A 21,122-nucleotide genomic window follows, 5' to 3' on the forward strand; every position below is an offset into this window, starting at 1 on the left:
TTGAAGTGCATTCACTATTATGTAGGCAACTCGCGAGCACTCTGTTAACCAACTATGCCAGTCAGAAGGTTGTGGGTTCAAGTCCCACTCCAGACACTTGAGCGCAAAACTCTAGGCTGACACTCCAGTGCAGTGCTGCATTGTTGGAGGTGCCGCCTTTTGGATGAGATGTTAAACTGAGGCCCCGTCTCCCCTCAGATGAACATAAAAGATCCCATGGCACTATTTTGCAGAGCAGCAAGGGTGTTCTCTCTGATGTCCTGGCCAATATTTATCCCTCACTCAACATCACTAAAACAGGTTATCTGGCCATTATCGCATTGCTGTTTGTGGGATCTTGCTGTGCGCAAATTGGCTGCCGCGTTTCCTACATTACAACAGTGACTACAGTTCAAATGTACTTCACTAGCTGTAAAGCGCTTTGGGACGTCCTGAGTTTGTGAAAGGCACTATATAAATGCAAGTCTTTCTTTAAACTCCGTATTAAACTTCCGATTTTTAAATATATCTCTAACCAGTGGAATACTGCACAATTCCTGCTGTTGGGCAGAGGGGTGAAAGATAGAAGAAATCTGGCCCCGCAGACCCATGTGTCATGTGCTGTCAACAAGTTTTCTTATATTGGTGCTGCTGTTTGCACCTTGACCGTAGGAAATGGATCTGCATGAAAGGAAAAGTGCCTGGAACAGGATACTTTGGCCCATATTTTCCGACCCCCCCCCCCCCCCCCCCGGACGGGTGGGTACGAGGTGTGTGTGCACCCGAAGGGGCCTCGCAAGTGCCGGTTTCAGGCATGCGCTGAAAACCGGCACTTCCGATCTGTCAAGAATCCTCTTGACCGATCCTCTGCCTGCCTGGGAAAAGGGCCTCTGCGGGTGGAGAGTTCCGCTATCCGCAGAATCTCCGCCCGCTAAAAAACGTCAAATCTTACGCCTGGTAAAGACAGGCGTAAGGCCTGCTTTTACCAGCATAAGAGATTGAAAAAAATATTTTTACTTTTTTTACTCAAGTATTTTTAAATTATAAGCTTATTTTTAGCCCCATAAAAAAACTTATTCAAAAAATTAAGTTTGTTTAAAATATTTAATTTAATGTAATTTTAACTTTATTTTAAATGTGATTTAAATTTTTTTTTAATTTAATCTTTTTTTGTGATCCCCATTCATATACTTTTGACAGGTCTAAGCGGAGAGACCTGTCAAAAGTGTGAAGGGGGATTCCCTCCTTCGATGGGTTCCCCATGGCCCACGTGATCCCAGGGACGCTTGCGAACCGCCTGGGCCTCTGTGTGCGCGCGCACCAGGAGAGGCCCAGGATCGAAAGTGTCGGGGCCTACGGAGTCAGCAGGTAAGTTCGTAGATTTTTTTTTTTTTTTTTTTTTTCCAGATCGTTGGCATCCATCCGCACGCAGGAAGCCTCCGATTTGGAAAATCCGGCCCACTGTTTCCAGATTGTCTGCCTTTCACTTGTAGCTTGTGTGCCTGTTTTTATAAATGGGAGCAGCCAACAAACTTCCTGACTGGTTTCTTGGAATGTAATGAAAGTCCCTCTCCAAGTGGTTAAATATCACAGTAAATCAATTCTCTTAAATGTCAAATCCATTGTACTTTGCACCCCATAATCTTGCTTTTCAGTGACTTCCTATAAAGTTATACTCCTACAACAACACAGAAGCAAAATACTGCGGATGTGGAAAATCTGAAATAAAAACAGAAAATGCTGGAAACGCTCAGCAGGTCAGGCAGTATCTGTGGAGAGAGAAACAGAGTTGACATTTCAGGTCGATGACCTTTCGTCAGAAGTTCTAAAGGTATAATCCTGTCTGGATGCCCACACGTCTGAAGGTATGACTTCTACGAAGTATAATCTATCAGCTCTAACTTTGTTCTGTTTTACTGGCAGGGCTTTGTTGCAGTACCCACAAAGAACCCAGATGGTACTCTAAACTTAATGAACTGGGAATGTGCTATTCCAGGCAAAAAGGGGGTAAGTATAATGCGCACCTGATTTATGAGACCCTTCCTGCAGTCCTCTTTTATGGGAAGGTTAGTTGCTTGGAACAGAAGACACTTGTGACGAGGAAAGAACTTTAAAAACATTTATTTAAAACCTCTGTCACTGCCTTAAATCTCATTTACAAGCCCAAGCAAAATTATTGATTATCTTACCATATACATTTTATTTAAAATATTAGTGCTTCTGCAGTCTTGTAGTGTGCCCAATAGGGTGGGGAAAAAAATGGAACCATCTCTGGTGCATTGCGGAGGAGGTGCCCTCCTTCAGATGAGATGTTCTGGGAGTTCAGATAGATGCTGATATTTCAGGGCGTTTTCTCAATGTCCTGACCAACATTGCTCGCTCAAGTAACCCCAGCAAAAAAGTTAATTTGGCCATTCATCGTCGTGGTGTTTGTGGGATCTTGCTATGCAGAAAATGGCTGCTGCATTTGTCTACATAGGCCATTGCACGTCAAAGTAACTTGTCCATTTATGAAGTGCTTTGTGATGCTTTGGAGATGTGATGAGGTGCTACGTTAAATAGAAGTCCTTTTGAGGTAGTCATTAGCAATGTTCCTGCTAAGGTGGCTGCGCAGTATTCTGAAAAGTCCCGCGCAGGCCGCTCGCCAGCTTTTAGTGTAAATACCGGGCGTGCGCAGAAATTTAAAGGGACCGCGCATTAAAAGAAACAGGCCGCGCAAAACAAAGCGCCGCTTACAGGGAACATTGGTCATTAGCCTAGTGCAGTTCAGAGTCTGTTGTGTCTATCGCTTGTTGAGTTGAGCTTGGCTAGATCTAAACTAGTTTCCTTTGTCGTTGCATTCAGTGGAAAGGGAAATCTTCATGCTTTTAAAGCTTAATGTCAAGGATGCACTGGTCATTTAAAAAACTACTAGGATTGCATTCATCAAATAATACAGGACAGAAGGAGTCCATTCAGCCCATCGTGCCTGTGCCGGCTCTTTGGAAGAGCTATCCAATTAGTCCAACGCTCCAGCCCTTTCCCCATAGCCCTGCAAATTTTCCCCCTCCACGTATTTATCCAATTCCCTTTTGAAAGTTACTGTTGAACCTACTTCCACCACCCTTTCAGGCAATGTATTCCAGATGATCATAACTCGCTGTTATAAATAAATAAATCTCCTCATCTTGTCTCTGGTTCTTTTTGCCAGTTACCTTTAAATTTGTGTCATTTGATCTGAATCCTTTGCATTTTGAGTTACCATATTTAGGGCAGCTGGCATTTGTTTGCAGTTTAACAGGTTACCCCAGTAGTTTCAGCTCTGAACCCTTTTTGGTCTTTTTATTCCCCCTTCCCCAGTAATTTTGTCATATCTCTTTTGAACACTGATCCCAGTTACTAAGTGCTTTTTTCCCCCCAATAAGATGCACTATAGTTTTGATGGCAAGGAGTGGGTGGCCACCTTGAGACTTCCTCCCACACTGTCAAACTGCAGGAGCTGAGGACTAAAATCACGCTGAGCTAAGCACCTCTTTGCCAGTGATTATTTCAATGTGTTTAAGAGTCTGAAAATGCTGTCTAGCTGGAGCCCCAACACGAGTGTTTCTGTGGTAACGGTGGGTTAAGTTGTATGTTCCAGGCATGCTTTAGTTTTAAGTGATTCTGACTGAAAATTACACTGCAGCTTTCTTGCTGGCACTTAATTTATTTGTAAGGCATCTTAACAACTTGCATTTATATGGGGCTTTTAATGTAGGAAGCTGACCCAAGGTGCTTCATGGGGCGTAAACAGATGAAAAATTGACATTGATCCAAAGGAGGAGATATTAGATGGGGTGACTTGACGGCTTGGTTAGAGGTGGGATTTAAGGAGGAGAGGGGGGTGGGAGGGAATTCCAGAGCTTGGGGCCAAGACAGCTGAAGGCAACGCCGCCAATGGTGGGGCACATGGAACGAGGGATGAATAAGAGGCCAGAGTTGGATGAATGCAGAGTTGGTGGAGGGAGTTAGTTGGAGATGGAGGGAAGCGATGCCATGGTGGGATTTATACACGTGGAGGGGAATTTTAAATTTGAGGGTTTGGTGGATCGGAAGGCAATGCAAGTTGGCGACCACGGGGGTGATGGGTGAGTAGGTCTTGGTGCGAGTTAGAATACGGGCAACAGAGTTTTGGATGAGCTCGTGGTCTGGAGGGTGGAAGATGAGAAGCTGGCCAGGAGAGCTTTGGAATATTTATCTGGAGCTAACAAAAGCATGGGTGAGGATTTCCGCAGCAGATGGGCTGAGGCAGTGGCGATGAACAGTGGAAGTCGGCGGTCTTTGAGATGGAGAGGATATGGAGTTGGCAGGTCAGCTCGGGGTCACATAGGGTGCAGAGATTGTGAACAGTCTGGTTCAGCTTGAGACAGTGGTGTGTGGGGGTTTGGAATCGGTGGCGAGGGAACTGAGTTTGTGGCTTAAGTCTCTCCAACTTCTACCGGTGCACCATCGAGAGTATCCTGTCCGGCTGCATCACTACCTGGTATGGCAACTGCACCGCCACAGACCGCAAGGCTCTACAGATGGTGGTGAAAGCTGCACAACATACTATAGGAATTAAACTACCCGCTGTGCAGGATATCTACCCCGAGAGGTGCCGGGGGAAGGCCCTGAGAATCATCAAAGACGCGAGCCACCCCAGCCACAACCTCTTCGCCCTGCTCCCATCCAGTAAGAGATACCGAAGCATACGGTCTCGTACCAGCAGGTTTCGAAACAGCTTCTACCCCCAGGCCATAAGACTCACGAGCGAATAATTTATTATTAGTTATTACTGTATTTCTATTATTTTTATCATTGTTATGCCATATTTATTGCAATGTTGGGAGGACTCGTAAAAATCAACATTTCATTGTGCCGTACACACGTCTGCTGCATATATGACAAATTAAAATTGAATTGAAGTCTTCCCAGTGTATAAATTAAATGTGTAATTAAATTAATCAAGTTTTTTTTGTATTTTGTCACCGTTATTAGTAGCCTGAATGTTGTTCCAACATAGAGTACTGCTGTATAGCCCCAGTAACAAAAAGGAATAAAGATGAGCTTTGCTTCAGTGAAAATCGATGGTGGGGTTCTGCAGTTAGTTGTGACATCTAGCTCAATGAAACTGCTCTCCACTCAATTTTAGCTGTATATTTTACAGCAGTGCAGGCATCAGGGCAGTGTACTGGTATGTTACTGGACTAGTAATCCAGAGGTCTGGAGTAATAATCCAGTGTGAGAGTTCAAATCCCACGATGGCAGTTTTAATAGTCAGAGTTGTACAGCACAGAAAGAGGCCCTTCGGCCCATGTCCGCGCCGGCCATCAAGCCCTGTCTATTGTAATCCCATTTTCCAGCACTTGGTCCGTAGCCTTGTATGCTATGGCGTTTCAAGTGCTCATCTAAATGCTTCTTGAATGTTGTGAGGGTTCCTGCCTCTACCACCCTTTCAGGCAGTGAGTTCCAGATTCCAACCACCCTCTGGGTGAAAAAGTTTTTCCTCTAAACCTCCTGCCCCTTATCTTGAAATTATACCCCCTGGTTATTGACCCCTCTACTAAGGGGGAAAAGTTCCTTTCTATCTACCCTATCTATGCCCCTCATAATTTTGTACACCTCAATCAGGTCCCCCCTCAGCCTTCTCTGCTCGAAGAAAAACAACCCCAGCCTGTCCAGTCTCTCTTCATAGCTGAAGCACTCCAGCCCAGGTAACATCCTGGTGAATCTCCTCTGCACCCTCTCCAATGCAATCACATCCTTCCTATAGTGTGGTGACCAGAACTGCACACAGTATTCCAGCTTTGGCCTAACTAGTATTTTGTACAGCTCCATCATAACCTCCCTGCTCTTGCCTTCATTAGCTGAGGCATAGTATCCCATATGCCTTTTTAACCACTTTATCTACCTGTCCTGCTGCCTTCAGGTATCTATGTACATGCACACAAAGGTCCCTCTGATCCTCTCTCCTTCCTAGGGTCCTACCATTCATTGTGTATTCCCTTGCCTTGTTAGTCCTCCCAAAATGTGTCACCTCACACTTTTCAGGGTTAAATTCCATTTGCCACTGTTCTGCCCATCTGACCAACCTGTCTTGTAGCCTGAGGCTTCCCCTCTCGCTATTTACCACTCCACCAATTTTCGTGTCATCTGCAAACTTACTGATCATACCTCCTACATTCATATCTAAATCATTAATACACTACAAACAGCAAAGGATCCAGCACCGATCCCTGCGGTACACCACTGGACACAGGCTTCCAGTCACACAAACAACCTTCGACCATTGCCCTCTGCCTCCTTCCACTAAGCCAATTTTGGATCCAATGTGCCAAATTGCCCTGGATCCCATGGGCTGTTACCTTCTTGACCAGTCTCCCATACGGGACTTTGTCAAAAGCCTTGCTGAAGTCCATGTAGACTACATCAACTGCACTATCCTCATCCACACCACACCTTGATTAATCCTTGCCTTGCCAAGTGGAGACTAATTCTGTCCCTCAGAATTTTTCCCAATAATTTCCCTACCACTGATGTTGGGCTCACTGGCCTGTAATTCCCTGGTTTATCCCTACTACCCTTCTTGAATAATGGTACTACATTAACTGTCCTCCAGTCCTCTGGCACCTCCCCTGTGGCCAGAGAGGTTCTGAAAATTTATCAGCGCCCCTGCAATCTCCTCCCTTGCCTCACACAGCAGCCTGGGATACATCTTGTCTGGGCCTGGGGATTTATCCACTTTTAAGCCTGCTAAAACCGCTAGTACCTCCTCCTTCCCTCAAAACTAATTTGTTCAAGTTTATCACAATCCCCCTGCCTGATTTCTATGCCTACATCGTCCTTCTCCATAGTGAACACAGATGCAAAATATTCATTTAAAACCTCACCTACATCTTCCGGCTCTACACACATTGCCACTTTGGTCCCTAATGGACCCTACTCTTTCCCTGGTTATCCTCTTGCCCTTAATATACTTATAAAACACCTTGGGATTTTCCTTTATTTTGCCTGCCAGTGTTTTTTCATGCCCCCTCTTCGCTCTCCTAATTTTTTTAATACCCCGCTGCACTTTCTGTACTCTACTAGGGCTTCCACTGTTTTTAGTCCTTTATCTGCCAAAAGCCTCCCTTTTTTCCCTAATCCATTCTTATATATCCCTTGACATCTAGGGTTCCCTGGGCTTGTTGGTCCTACCCTTGATCTTTATGGGAACATGTTGGCATTGTACTCTCTTTCCTTTCTGAAAGACTCCCCACTGCTCTGATAAATAACTCTTGAAAATAAAATGCCAGTATCAGTAAAGTGACCATGAAGCTGTCGGATTCTTGTAAAAACCCAACTGGTTCACCACATTACAGGAAAGATTTGACTGCACTGGAGAGGGTACAGAGGAGATTTACGAGGATGTTGCCAGGACTGGGGAATTTTAGCTATGAGGAAAGATTGGATAGGTTGGGGTTGTTTTCTTCGGAACACAGGAGGCTGAGGGGAGACTTAATTGAGGTGTATAAAATTATGAGGGATCTAGATGGAGTGGATAGGAAGGACCTATTTCCCTTAGCAGAGAGGTCAATAACTAGGGGGCACAGATTTAAAGTAATTGGTAGAGGGAGTAGAGGGCAGTTGAGAAGTGTTTTTTCACCCAGAGGGTGGCGGGGGTCTGGAACTCACTGCCTGGAAGGGTGGTAGAGGCAGGAACCCTCCTCACATTTAAAAAGTACTTAGCTATGCACTTGAAGTGCCGTAACCTACAGGGCTAAGGACCAAGAGCTGGAAAGTGGGATTAGGCGGGATAGCTCTTTTTCGGTCGGCACAGACTCGATGGGCCGAATGGCCTCCTACTGTGTCGTAAATTTCTATGATAATGCCCCTTTAAGGAAGGAAACCCTAGTCTCTCTCGAGCGTGGTTGCCTTTTAACTGCCCTGTGAAGTGGACTAGCAAGCCACGAGCAAACCGCAAGAAGGCCCAACCAACACCACCTTGGGGAAAACCCTAAGGTAACATCCATTCAGATTAGATCTATAGACAAAAATGCAAGAGCATGGTATGATCTATACTTAACAATTTCAGCTGTGTGGCGTCAACATGATAATGTAGGTCACACCTGACCTCATCGTGCTGAATTCCCAGTCCTTCCCAATACTGCTCAGTGGGGGTTAGGTGCTCTTTTCTCCTTCCCTCCCACAGGTGCCAGGAAAAGTCTACATCCTAATGGTGATGCACAGAGACCCAGGAAAGTGGGACCAAAAGCTATGAGGGAAATTCACTTTTTTAAAATAAAGTTTATAATTGGTTTTAGTGCCCTAGGACAATGTGTTGTTTGGAGCGAGGGGTGTGTTTGAAGAGCGAGAGGAATTGCCTGGGTCCTATTTTATTTTAATCATTCATGAGATGTGGACATCACCGACAAGGCCAGCATTTATTGCCCTCGAAGGTGGTGGTGAGCCACCTTCTTGAATACAACTGCATGGCTTGCTAGGCCATTTCAGAGGGAAGTTAAGAGTCAACCACATTGCTGTGGGCCTGGGGGCACATATAGGCCAGACCGGGTAAGGACTGTAGATTTCCTTCCTTTAGTCGGGCATCAGTGAGTCAGATGTATTTTTATGCTGGTTTTATGGTCACCATTACTGATCCTAGCGTTTTATTCCAGATCCTGTGGTAGGATTTGAACTCATGTCTCCGGATCATTAGTGCAGGCCTCTGGGTTACTAGTCCAGTAACATAACCACTATGCTACCGTTACTATTCCTGTTCTTTTAACCTGCAAGAAATGTGCAGAGACGAGGACAAACTTTAGCTCTGCTGTGATGACTTTGTGGCTGTATGGCTCGCTAATACTTATGCCAGGCTTCTGCCATAAAGGAAGGATAAACTGCCAGAAGGCAGCTGCCAGTGGAAACACACCTGGGGCAGCATTAGGGGCATGGTCATTGGATTTGGAACTGGGGGTGCAGTGGAAGAGATGACTTGCTGGGCTTTCTGCTTCTGATTGCTGTCCAAGCAGCCCTTACTCGAAATGGGACGTCGGGTGCTGACTGCTCAGCTGTGATGCCCTTCACAGTTGCACAACTTTCTGCCACTTGTTTAGGTTCAGTCTTGATGAATGGCCACTTGGGAGCAGTTGCGAGTTGCCATGTCTGTGAAACTGTTCCAATAGTCAGTGCCTGCAGAAGAGAGGAAATTGGAGGGGGAAGGGTAGAAGAAGCAGATGATTATTTTGACTGCCTTTTCCTGCTAAGTGCGAGGAAATATTGCTGCTTTTTGTAGGTTCAACTGCCTTGTCCTGTTGATAAAATGCAGCGTGGGTGGTTTGATAAGCAGGAGAAAGCAAATTGTGGTCAGTGTGGCACAGCTGAGGAGTGAGATTTTGTGAGGCGGAAGCCTTCAACTCCAAATTATTTTTGTTTAATACCATCTTTGTCAATGTACATGATTGGAATGTGTTTTTCTATTTGGATTGGTTGGAATGATCAGTTTGCCCATTAACCTAATGTGATTGTGTATTAACATTCTAGAGGGGCAAAAAAAGAAGGCTCCTGTAACTTTAAGTAGTATTTTAGAATGAGAACTCCCATGCGACTGAATTGTTTACAGAAAATAATAATTCGTGCATTGTTCTCGGTTATTGTTAATACATTGAGAATTGGTTTGGATTGGGATTTTTTGGCTTGACTCTGTCAAATAACTTAACGACTGTGAACTGATTGGTTTACTCTGCCCGCTGAAGCAGTATTGGTTAGTAACCTTGACTGGTGTATTTGGTCGCCTGGTAACAAGACCTCCTTCTCTTCCAGACGCCGTGGGAAGGTGGGCAGTATAAACTTCGAATGCTGTTTAAGGATGACTACCCCTCATCGCCACCAAAGTGTAAGTGCGGTCAGGCATTTTTGTCTTGTCTTGGGCCAAGAGGAAAGCCAGATGATTGACCTGCTCCTGGCCTCTCGCTGCTCCAGAGCTGGGGTAAATGAGAGGCTTGGTGACTGGTATAGTCTGTTCATTTTTTTTTTTTCTTTCTTGCCCCAGTTCATCTTGGATTTTCTATGATTAGAACTTTTTGAGTTTTTTACTGGGGAGTTTTTCAGCATTCATTTTGACCCTTTCAGAGCAGGTTAAAATTTGTTGGGGGGCAGTACTTGATTATTTGTGAATGTCAATTCAGTTTTAATGTGTTCAGTGTGTGTAAATGTATAAGTATTCCTTAATGATTCACATGCAAAGTTTAAAAAAAAAAAAACACACACCTTCAGGTTTTTGGGAAATCAGAAGTTGGCATTTGCAATTCAGATCAGTTTAAATCACAACTCCGCATTTCTCCCCCTCCTTCCTCTCCAAGGTCCTTAAATGCATCATTGCTACCCAACACTACTCGCCTGCTTGTTCTCTTGATTTTCAAATGGCTGAAAAAGCTGCCATCTGCTTTTGTAAATGGTTAGGGAGCAGCAGAATAGTAACTAGAAAAACCGGTTTGAAAAAGGCAACACTAAAGAGGGAACGGAAAATGAGGATATTAAAAGATTAAACCACAGGAAGCAAGCAAGATGCAGAGAATGAAAAAGAAAAGTCAAGCCAGAGCTGGGTTGGATTTAAATCTGGGTGTCGGGAGCTGAAGTACTGGATGCCCTCCTCGGTCAAGTGTAGCAGACGCAATATAAAGCATTTTCTCTGAGCCAAACCCAACAGCAGCCTCGACTGCTGTCTAAATGTTATTTGAATTAATGCATCTACGAAGCCTAGACATTGCTATTAGTGGAAAGCATTTTGCTGATGGCAATTATGCGATATTTGTGGAATAGCCTCTTAATTTGAACAGACCGCAAGTAAGCGCGGCTGTTTCTGGCCGAAATGAACAGCAAATAAGACGCTAGAAGCAGAAACCTTGAAATTGGTGTTGATTCAAATGGATAATGGTTATCCCTTTGTGGCTGATGTAAGCGACTGTCTGTTTTAAACGTGGAGGTTTTAAGTGGTGGGAACAGGACCTACATTCAAGAATGTTAACTGACCTGGCTTTCTGCTGATGAAATATTTTAGTATGTCACCATATTGAATGGACCTGTGCACGCACTCACGACCCACACCATTAATACAGGAAACTTTCTGATATCCGGCACTGACTGGACCGAGCTGGTGCCGTACCATCAAAAGTGCCGGACATACCAGCGTTAATGTTGAGAGATACGGAACTGAAAAGCTCCGTGTGAATCAACAAACCCTGTTGCAACAGCTTCAAAACAGTCTGCTGCAGCTGCAAGTATCTCCAGCTGAAGCTGTTGCTATAGCTACAGACCTTGCAGTGCCTGACTGTGTGGGGGGGGGGGAAAGCAACGAGAACTAAAAAAACGGCTCCTGATTTTTGCCGTTAGATCGAGTATTCCGGACATATAACCTCCGGATAAACCAAAGTTTCCTGTACCACAAAAAATGTTCATGTCCTGAAAAATTTGGTTTGAGACTTCATGTGGTACCTGTCCAGGTCTGAGTTTATTATGGCTGTTGTAAAGCCTAACTTTTATTCTTTTAAAAAAAAAAACCAATAAACATTGATGCTTCAGCAAGATGATCAAACTGGCTGTCAATAGAGGAAGCAGAATAGGGAGGGGTGGTTGAGAACGAGGTATGTGCTAGAAGGAACTTGGTGTAGCATAAATACAATATTTGCAAATATTGTATGTTTATCTTCTATTTCAGTTGTAACTGGAACAGAAGGAATATAATGCAAAAAGGAAATTTATTCTTTCTAGCTGTCCCTGGGCGATCTTGTATGTATCCTTTAATTCTATCTGCATGATTCAAGATTGCATTTCCCCTTTTTTGACTACCCAACAGGTAAATTTGAGCCTCCAATATTCCACCCGAATGTGTATCCCTCTGGCACGGTGTGTCTATCCATTCTAGAGGAGGATAAGGATTGGAGGCCAGCCATCACTATCAAGCAGGTCAGAAATCATTTTCACTTTTTTTGAAGTGTTTGTGAAGCTGCTCAAATTGTTAACTGACCCCTGATCTATTTTTCAAAATAGATATTACTAGGAATTCAAGAACTTCTTAATGAGCCAAACATTCAAGACCCAGCACAAGCAGAAGCATACACAATCTACTGGTATGTAGGACATGTTCATGACACCAATGCATGGCTTTAGTAAGCCCAGTGCTCCAGTTATACTTCCCATCCAGTGACCAGTTAACCCAAGAATAATCCCTCTAGAAAAAGTTAATGGAACCACTGCGACACATTATATTTTTTTTCTTTTCTATCCCATGTTTATCCTGTTAGCTATGAAATGGATTGCTTAACCACAAATGGTCTGATATCACTGAAGCCATACTATCGTGTCCTACTGGGATTGGATGTTACAGGTTAAAGTTTCAGATGCTGGGTGATCATTATAATCATTTTCCTGGGACTGGGAGCAACATTCCCTTTTAAGCTGCGTGGCACTCTAAGAACATAAGAAATAGGAGCAGGAGTAAGCCATGTGGCCCCTCGAGCCTGCTCCGCCATTCAGTAAGATCATGGCTGATCATCGACCTCAACTTTCCTGCACTATCCCCATATCCCTGGAGTCCCAAAATCTATATCTCCGCCTTGAATATACTCAAAGACTCGGCATCTACAGCCCTCTGGGGTAGAGAATTCCAAAGATTCACAATCCTCTGCGTGAATAAATTCCTCCTCATCTCAGTCTTAAATGGCCGACCCCTTATCCTGAGACTGCCCCCTAGTTCTAGACACTCCAGCCAGGGGGAAACAACCTCTCAGCATCTACCCTGTCAATCCCCCTCAGAATCTTGTATGTTTCAATGAGATCACCTCTCATTCTTCTAATCTTCTGAGTATAGGCTCAATCTCCTCATAGGACAACCCTCTCAACCCACGCAGCCGGCTGACTGGCTTTTAAATAGGAAAATATCGGCATTTTGAATGGACCGCGCAGCCTCTTAAAAGGGCTGCACAGAATAAAAAAATTAAATGGAACATTGGCTGGGAGTATCTACAGATTGAACATGGGACCAAGCTGCCAGCATCCTCTTGGCGCTTCACCTTGAATCCCCTTACTTGGTTATGTGCTCCAGCCAGCTTCTGTTTTGAAATGATATATGGTTAGGCGATCTTTAGCATCTCTGTTATATTAACAAAACATTTGGTGCTTTGCTTGTATTTGTCTTGGCTAGAAACACACTAGCTACCGATTAGACTGGGGAGATGTAATATAATCATCTGGGCTGACACTGAACTGTTCAAGTTCTGACCAAGAGGAGATGCAGACATAAATCATACAATCTGTTAGCTGCCTGGAAACACAAGTTGCAGAGTGTATTTGAAGGGGAGCGAATTTGGATTAATATATACTGTATTTTAAAACTGACAAATGGGCAGCAGGTCACTTGGTACGTGAATGAAAGATAAATTTTGTGTCCCGCTGTCCTTTTTATTAAGTGAATTGGTACAGTTGATTTGGTGGGGGGGGGGGGTGGGGGCACACTCTTTTCTAGGTTGAAATCCAGTTTAGTCTGGGATGCGAGTCTCCTCACTCCTGTGTTATGAATTCGCTTGAGCAGTTTCAGTCCTGTGGGATAGGCCTCTAATGCATTCTTACCCACAGATTATTTGGAAAGTTGGTGCGATTGGGGGAGTGGGAATATTCCTCATGATGCAGCTCTTGGAGTTTGCTAAGAACTGTGCACTTCCTGGTTGTTGACGAAAGGAGGCATTGTCCACCTGAAAGGTAGCTGCCTGCCACCTTGGGGCTGGAAATAATGGAGGAAGCTTCTTTATTAGTGTGTCCTCGACCGAACGCACGCTCGCGCGCTCTCTCGGCGGTTTGTTATCTAATAGATCCAGGATAATAAACTAATTATGCTTTTGGGATGAAAAAGCATTCAAAGATTTCTGTTCTCTCTCTCTCAAATATGTAACTCCTTGTTTTGTGTTTTCCATTCACAGCCAGAACAGAGTAGAGTATGAAAAGCGAGTGCGAGCACAAGCCAAGAAATTCGCTCCAACATAAAAAAAACAAGCGACAAAAGGATGTGGATTTCTGACTGTCGACTGAGAAAAGAAGGCACGCTTTTCACATTTTAGCAAGTTCCTGTTACAAGCAATTGGCAGTCTTTGGGGAAAATAAATTGCACCGTTTCTCGGACAGTTCTAGTTCACGACAAAAAAAAAAAAGTGAGGCAAATCATCTCGGCACGAAACTTGCTGTGTTTCTGTGACGGCTGTAGTAAAAAAAAAAAAAAAAAAAAATTTTTTTTTAATTGCCCTAGTGTTCAATTGGCCTTCAGTGTAGCCAGAATTTTGGGGCTCCTATTTAACGCTGGCTGACTGGCAAAATGCGGTTGGATTTTTCTTTTCTTTTTTCTCTCCTCCACTGTGAGTGGTTTTCAGGCCTATCTCTAAGCGTCCTGGCATAGTTGTCAAGTCTCCAGGACCATTCATCGGGAGCAAGATTTTATAAGAAGATAGTGAGAACAGTTACAAACGCATTTCCATACCATGATCTACATTTGCTCTTAACGCCAAGGCTTTCTTGAATCCACAGTGGCCCTTTAAAAGAGACTTTGAAGTCCTGTAATAAATGGTGTATTTTTTAAAAAAAAGAGTTAATAAAATGTTCTTTCTATCCACCCATTCTGCCCCCCCACCCCCTCCGCCAGTACTTGTATACAACATATTGTGGGATGTTGCCCTGTATGTTCCCGGTTCTCATTCAAAGAAGCGGAGTGGATGCTCTCAGCCCGCAGTGTGGCGCATTTGCTTTTAACTTTTTTTTTAATTTGGTGACGCCTTTTTAAATGTGGTGGCATTGGTACACGTGACTTGTCTGATCGCAGCTCCCGGCATGTGTGTACTCTTGTCGCCTGCTCTCGCTTTGTTTCGCTCCAGACCTCCTCCCTCCTCCCCTGTGTTACAGCAGTTTAGAGTAAAGTTAAGCTGTCCTTTATTTTCTCGCTCTCAAAAGTTTGAACCGCAATTTTTAAAAAAAAAATAAAAATAAATCTGGACATGATCTTGTAAGTGGGATGAAGATAGCTTGTGACATCTTTGTGCAGGGTTATTGGTTTTGCAAAAAAAGGTGGTTTAAATAAAGTGTAAAGCTGGCTTAAAAACAGCCTAACCATAAAGAAAAGTGCATGTGTCCGATTGGAATTGAGATTGTTTTTGTATATCACCTGCAAGCAGTGATTCTACTTCTGAACCTGCATTTTCTTGGATTTCACAATTGGTGCTTTTGGAGAGAGAATTTGGCACTACAGTAATTGTTTTAAACAGTCACAACTTTACGTGCCCCTGGGAATAGCGCAGTAGGTGTTCTTTTGTATCTGGTTGCAGTTTAATTGGGTACGGCTATTCTCTTGATCCCTTTCACCTGTTTTGGGAGTGAACCAGGTTTGGGTTTTACATGCTTGATGCATTAGGTGGCGACAGATCCTCTTCCTTCCATTGGCTTTCCTTTCGGAACTGAGCAGTCTTATTTTGGTGCAGATGTTGCAGCATTGTTGGTCTCCTTTTCTGGAGACCAGTTGCTTTATCAGAACAAAGCAGGAAAAAATTGCTTTTTTTGGGAGGGAGCTGGAAGAATGAACACAGTGAAGTATGTTAATAGTCCTCTTTTTCTTTCAGGAGCAATGTAAAATCTGAACCTGTTGCTAGAACTGGGTCACCTTGACAATAGGATCTCTTGTTGGACTGTTCTGATTTTCTAAACAGTTGGAGAGCTTGTACCATTTAGTGTCCTTCAGGCTTGAGTCGAAAACCTGTTGGACAGTTTGATATAATTATGGAAATGCCTGTAATTCATGAGATTCAATCAGGGCAGACATCATTCTGGTAATAAAATGTTGTGGCCGTTTTTACTACTGAGGCTTCAGAAATCCAACTTGATTTGCGTGTTGGGATGTCAACAATGTCACATTTTGGAAATGCAACCTTTACATCGGTGGTATGGTATATAATGGATCTGATGCACACCATGTGAGGCTGTTTTAAGAGCAGCGGGTACAGCTCCTGTCAGTAATGTTGTAGATGTTGGCTGCTTATGATTGAACTGGCAAAAAGCCTAAACTTCTGTACTATAGACCACGTGGCAAGTAGTATATTGCTGCTGAAAAGATTGTTCCGCAAGTTACCACAAACGCACCTGCTTGAGGTTCTCATTCTCTGGCAAGTTATTGTTTCCAAAGTGTACCTTTTGGTGAAGTTGCCATGCATTCAAAGTACAGAGAGCCGGATCTGTGGCGATAGTGAGTGCCCAATGCACTTTAAATGGCCCCTGATTTCCACCTTAGCTTTGTGCTCCCTGACTTCTGGCTTTGATGCGCAACATGCTATAGAACCCTCCAGTGCCATTCAGATCACTATCTGCGCTGGGCTCGGACTGGGCGACCCACTATTAATAAAATAGCTCTCCTTGGCTTGCATTTTAAATTTGAGGCTTCTTGATCTGCTTTGCTCGGTCACATTTTCTGCAGGTCAATATAAAAAAAAAAAAAAAATTATTAATTCTCTGGGCACAGGCGTTGCTGGCAAGGCCGGCATTTATTGCCTGTCTCTAGTTGAGCTCTGCTGCATGGTCTGCCCCTCTGGAAAAATAGTCTCCAGTTTTGATAAGGATTTGTATACAATGTAAGGCAAAATCCACTTTTTTTGCTGAAATCCTAGTGATAAAACATCCTGTTCTACATCTGACACTTCCTGCTGATTAGCACTTGGATTAAGTTTGTACCTTAGCTGTAGATATTCCATAAAACCTCTCAACATTTTTACTAAATGCCAGAAACCAAAAATTCCCTCCTTTCAAATTCTCTGCTTCTATTTTACATCAGTTTATTACACACTTACTTGAAAATGTACAGAATTATCTTTCACTATTCTTCCACCCCACCTTTAGCGATACATAATTTGTTTTCTCCCGCTCTCGCGTGCGCTCTTTCTTTCTCTCTCCACCCCCCCCCCCCCCCCCCCCCCCCCCCTTGCAGTTCTCTTACCACTATCTTTTTAAAATCTGAATTGGGTTCAGACTTGCTCTAGGCTGCTGTTGTCCTGCTCCATGCCCAGGGATTTAGTTTTTGTTTCAATGCCTCATGTTTCACAATGTTAGCAAGGTGGCGAGGCTGTCTCTGCATGCCTCGAGTGAATTGTTCGGGGTCTTTGGGTGAAATAAGCCTGTTGCACGCCTCACTCTGAGCAGAAAGAACTATGCGGGAGGTGGTTTTTGGTGACGTCGGAACAAGGTCCTCAATCTGCGTATTAATATAGTGGACCTCCTGAAATTTATATTTTACTTTCAGTTTTAATTTCCCCAATGTGGTATAAGTAGAAACACACTGGGCCATAGGATACGATCTAAATCCCAATCTTGGCTATGACGGTTGCTTTCAAGTTATCTGCTCCTAAATCATATCCCGCAGCAGCTCCTCTATCCTTTTATATACATTCCATGGAAGGCATTGGTTGCTGATTTTGTTGGTACTGCCATTTTGGTCGTGTGAAAGAGAAATGGGACTACATAAATGAGTAGTGATAAAATGCAAAATCTGTCTTGTGTGACATCTTGTTTAAATTCTTAAGTATTGCCTTTCACATTTGAGTGTTAAACATGAATTGGACCACAACAGCAGCAGCAGCGTGGCTGAATTCCTAAGGTGTCCTTGAGACTCGGTGGCAAGCATAGGAGAAATGTCACTTTTTCGGTCACGAAGAAAGACTTTGACTTGGCCATGCCTGATGGGCATTTCACACTTGAAGAAATTCTGTCAGTCGCCAGTGTTATATCCTTTGTGTAAGCGTTTCTTGTATGTTCATTGTACGTGTACAGTGCTGAGCAACAAGTAGTATGTACGTAAACTGTAAAGTTCACCAAGAAGGTTCTACCATCTCCTTTTAGATTTCAACTTGCAACCGACCTCTTTCTGCAGTCCAGTTTCAAACGGTGGTTTCCTCGGGAACCTGTGGAATCATGAGTTAAGGATGTGTTCTCTCCCAGTTTGTTCCTGGCCAGATGTATAATTATTTGGCACAGTGTTCGCATTCATGTGTACAGTGTTGAGAAGTGAGACTTTGTAGTTTAAAATTTGAAAATGCTGATTCCGTTGAAGAAAAGGGAATATATGCTTTTTTAAATAAAATAAAAAACCCACAAATATTTATGGAATATCTTTTCCAATTGGAAATTGACGTAAATAGCTTACCTGATGTAATATTGCAGTTGAAAATTATGGCAAAACTTTAAAAAGTTTTGGGGGGAAAATGAAGGCTGATCACCAAGGGCTCACTTTCTCTCTCCCCTGTATCGATAAAATCTAACTCACAGTGAACCTCCTTAATTGTGCGTCCATTCCAATTGACCCAGAACAGGCACTTGCTAAAGTAGTAATAAAAAAAAAAGAAAACACCCTCGGAATACTGGTGCATCCATTTCCTTGTTTATATTTTTTGATGGATAAAGTGACAAAATTTTTAAAAAACAATGCCGGTATTCCAGGGTGGTGCTGTAAACTTGTACAATACTTTTATATCTTTTTTTCATAGTCCATTGGATTTTGAGTATGAAATTGGCATGTCTTTAGAATACATGCTAATTTTAATGTCCCCCTCCCCAACCCTACCCCCCCCTCCTCCTCCCCACCCTGGGAAAAGAAAGAAAAACACAAAAAAATAATATTGATGGTTGTAAATGGTTGCCTATTGCATGGCCTCGTGCGGTTGGGACTGTGGCGTTTCTGTGTCTAACTAAGTGTGTCACCTTGCTCACCATGTTGTAAAGCTGGAAGACCTTGAAACTGTGGTTATTGCACGACCGACTCGATCTCTGAAAACCCGCGGTTAAAATCTTTGTGCTGCTCAAGTCGCTATGATTTTGGGAGAAGCCAACATAACATTTTAATTCAGACAGTAAAGTGCCCTTGCATTCCCTAACCCTTCAGTACTTTCATTATTTGTTTTTCTTTGCATCCCTCAAATTGGAAATCGTCTTTTATTGAATTGTGATGTTTTTTGAACTATCTCTATCATACTTTTCAAAGTGTTTGAGCATTGCACCAAGCACCAATCTTTTTTTAAAAAAAAAAATTAAAAAAGAATAAAAAATCTATGGGTTAAATATGAAGGGAGTTCTCAACATGTATTAAATATTTTGTAGATTTATGCAATTGTCTGAACTTTGTAATTGCTTTTAGATTTTGGTAGAAATGTAGGTTTAGTTTTGGGTGCTTTCTTCCCTCCTCCTTCCCCCCCCCCGCCACCCCAACTTGAATTTATCTGCATTCAAAACTGCATGACTGGTTTGTCGCTAACATCTGACCATGTCGTCATCCAAACTTGGGGTGATTGTAAAAGAAAGACCGAACCAGTTCGCTACTTACCAGCTTTGATTTGCCACAGTTCTGCGATCTTTGAGTACGAGAGCTGCAGTTACTTGCATACGTTGCTCATGTACTGTAGTTTATTTTCAACTGGACAAAGTACTGATAGAGCATGCTTGGCTGAGCACCTGTTTGGACAATTGAAGTTCTTTTTAAAAGTTTGACTCGCTTTGTTTTTCTTGACGGATGTCTTTTTTTTAATAACACACACTGAAGTGCAGTTGGTGGACCTTTTCGATTTGTGCCAGGTCTCAATATTAAATGCTAGTTGACCCAGCTGGTGGCCCACAGCATTTCCTCACCTTGGACCTCCAATGTTGTACGAGCTAAAAGATTGTAACTTTGCTTTAGTATACAATGGTGTTTTGGAGTCTGGAAAAAGCAGGCAGGAGTTTATTGCTTCAGCACATGAGCTTAATCTGATATGTATACTGTATCGCTGTGTGAACAACCTCCGTCAGAATTGGACACAAAACCCACTGTTAACTGGTCCATTGCTAGGTTACTTGTTTATTCAGGCCATTGTTCGTTTTGAAGCCTGATTGTGTGAAATGTGTATCACTCTGTAATCTTAATACAATATGGTGGAATGTGAGACATTATTGACATAGAATCTGCTGCCTTCCCAAGCACACTTTTCCAAAGGCCATGTTTGCTCTCCTTATCTCTTGCTTGCCCGAGAAGTGAAATTGTAATATTGAAAAAGCAGCTCGGACAGCGAGACAACGCGCTTGTTTAAAATAAATTTCTAATGAATGGAAAGTTTAAACGTGAAGAAATCATTCCATTGTTGAGGCTCAAGCTGCCTCTGAGCACCATGTACCATTGCAGCACACGCACCATTTCAATCACTGATACCTCTGTTTGTATGCTGTTTGTTAATGTATTTTGTGTTTAGAAAAAGAAATTAAAAAGCGAAAAGTAAGCAGTGTTTTTCTTTTTTATAAATCGCTCCGATAAATCAACATGTTCAACTCCATCCTTTTTGTAGAATGGTACAGTGCTGCTGTGATAACGGATGGGTTTCTTAACGATTTATGGCATGGTCTACATGCATTCCAAGAGTGATGGTGTAGGACGCTTCATTGGTTCCGCTGTATTAACACTTGAGCAGCTTAGCAATGCTAGTTCTCCTCGACCTGTAACCAGCAAGGAAAAAACCACGAGGATGCCTTTTAATGTTGGGTTTCTTTTCCTTTTTTAATGCCAAGCCTTTTGCCTTTCACCTAATCATAGGAAGGTGATTACTGCAGAGGTGGGCTATGCAGTTTATTCCAGTTATGAGAAATGTCATGTTCTGAGTGAAGGTTATGGAAGTTTGGTCTGTTTCCTTTGTAAAGGAGGAGACTTTAATCTCCCATAATTAAAGTCTTCAGGATCATGAGAGAAATGGGTAAAATTGATCCAGGCAAATTGTTTCCTGGTGAAAGACAATGTCTTTAACAATAACTGCTTGACATTTCTATAGTGTCGCTCATTTAGAGCCATGCCGGTGTGCCTTGCAGGTTGAATTATGAGGACCGATTTGTATTCCCGAGTTTAGAAGGTTGAGGGGGGTGATCTGAGTAACGTGTTTAAAATGATGATGGGATTTGATAGGATAGATAGATGAGCTGTTTGCTCTGGTGGGGAAATCTAGAACAAGTGAACACTTAAAAATAGAGCTAGGCCATTTTGAGGAGTGAAATCAGTAAGTACTCTTTTCCCCCCACAGTAGGGGAAATCTACAGGTCTCTTTTTTCCCCCCACCCCCACCCCAAAAAGGCTGTAGATG

The 21,122-nt window shown here is 43.0% G+C and overlaps 1 protein-coding gene across 2 annotated transcripts in view; it reads left to right on the forward strand.

Annotated features, from left to right (window-relative positions):
* Window positions 1–20,273, forward strand: part of LOC147099447 (SUMO-conjugating enzyme UBC9) — a 42,699-nt gene extending 22,426 nt beyond the window's left edge. For both annotated transcript variants that reach the window (XM_085969617.1, XM_085969618.1), the window contains 5 exons: window positions 1,903–1,986; window positions 9,778–9,850; window positions 11,810–11,919; window positions 12,004–12,083; window positions 13,929–20,273. In XM_085969617.1, the coding sequence (XP_085825743.1) occupies window positions 1,903–1,986; window positions 9,778–9,850; window positions 11,810–11,919; window positions 12,004–12,083; window positions 13,929–13,992 (411 nt within the window). In that variant the 3' untranslated portion in view covers window positions 13,993–20,273. The remainder of the gene's footprint in view (window positions 1–1,902; window positions 1,987–9,777; window positions 9,851–11,809; window positions 11,920–12,003; window positions 12,084–13,928) is intronic.
* The last annotated feature ends 849 nt before the right edge of the window (window positions 20,274–21,122 follow it).

This window comes from Somniosus microcephalus, chromosome 28 (genome assembly GCF_052327205.1).
Source record: "Somniosus microcephalus isolate GS21.2 chromosome 28, FLI_Smic_1.0, whole genome shotgun sequence".
NCBI classification, from domain to species: domain Eukaryota; kingdom Metazoa; phylum Chordata; class Chondrichthyes; order Squaliformes; family Somniosidae; genus Somniosus; species Somniosus microcephalus.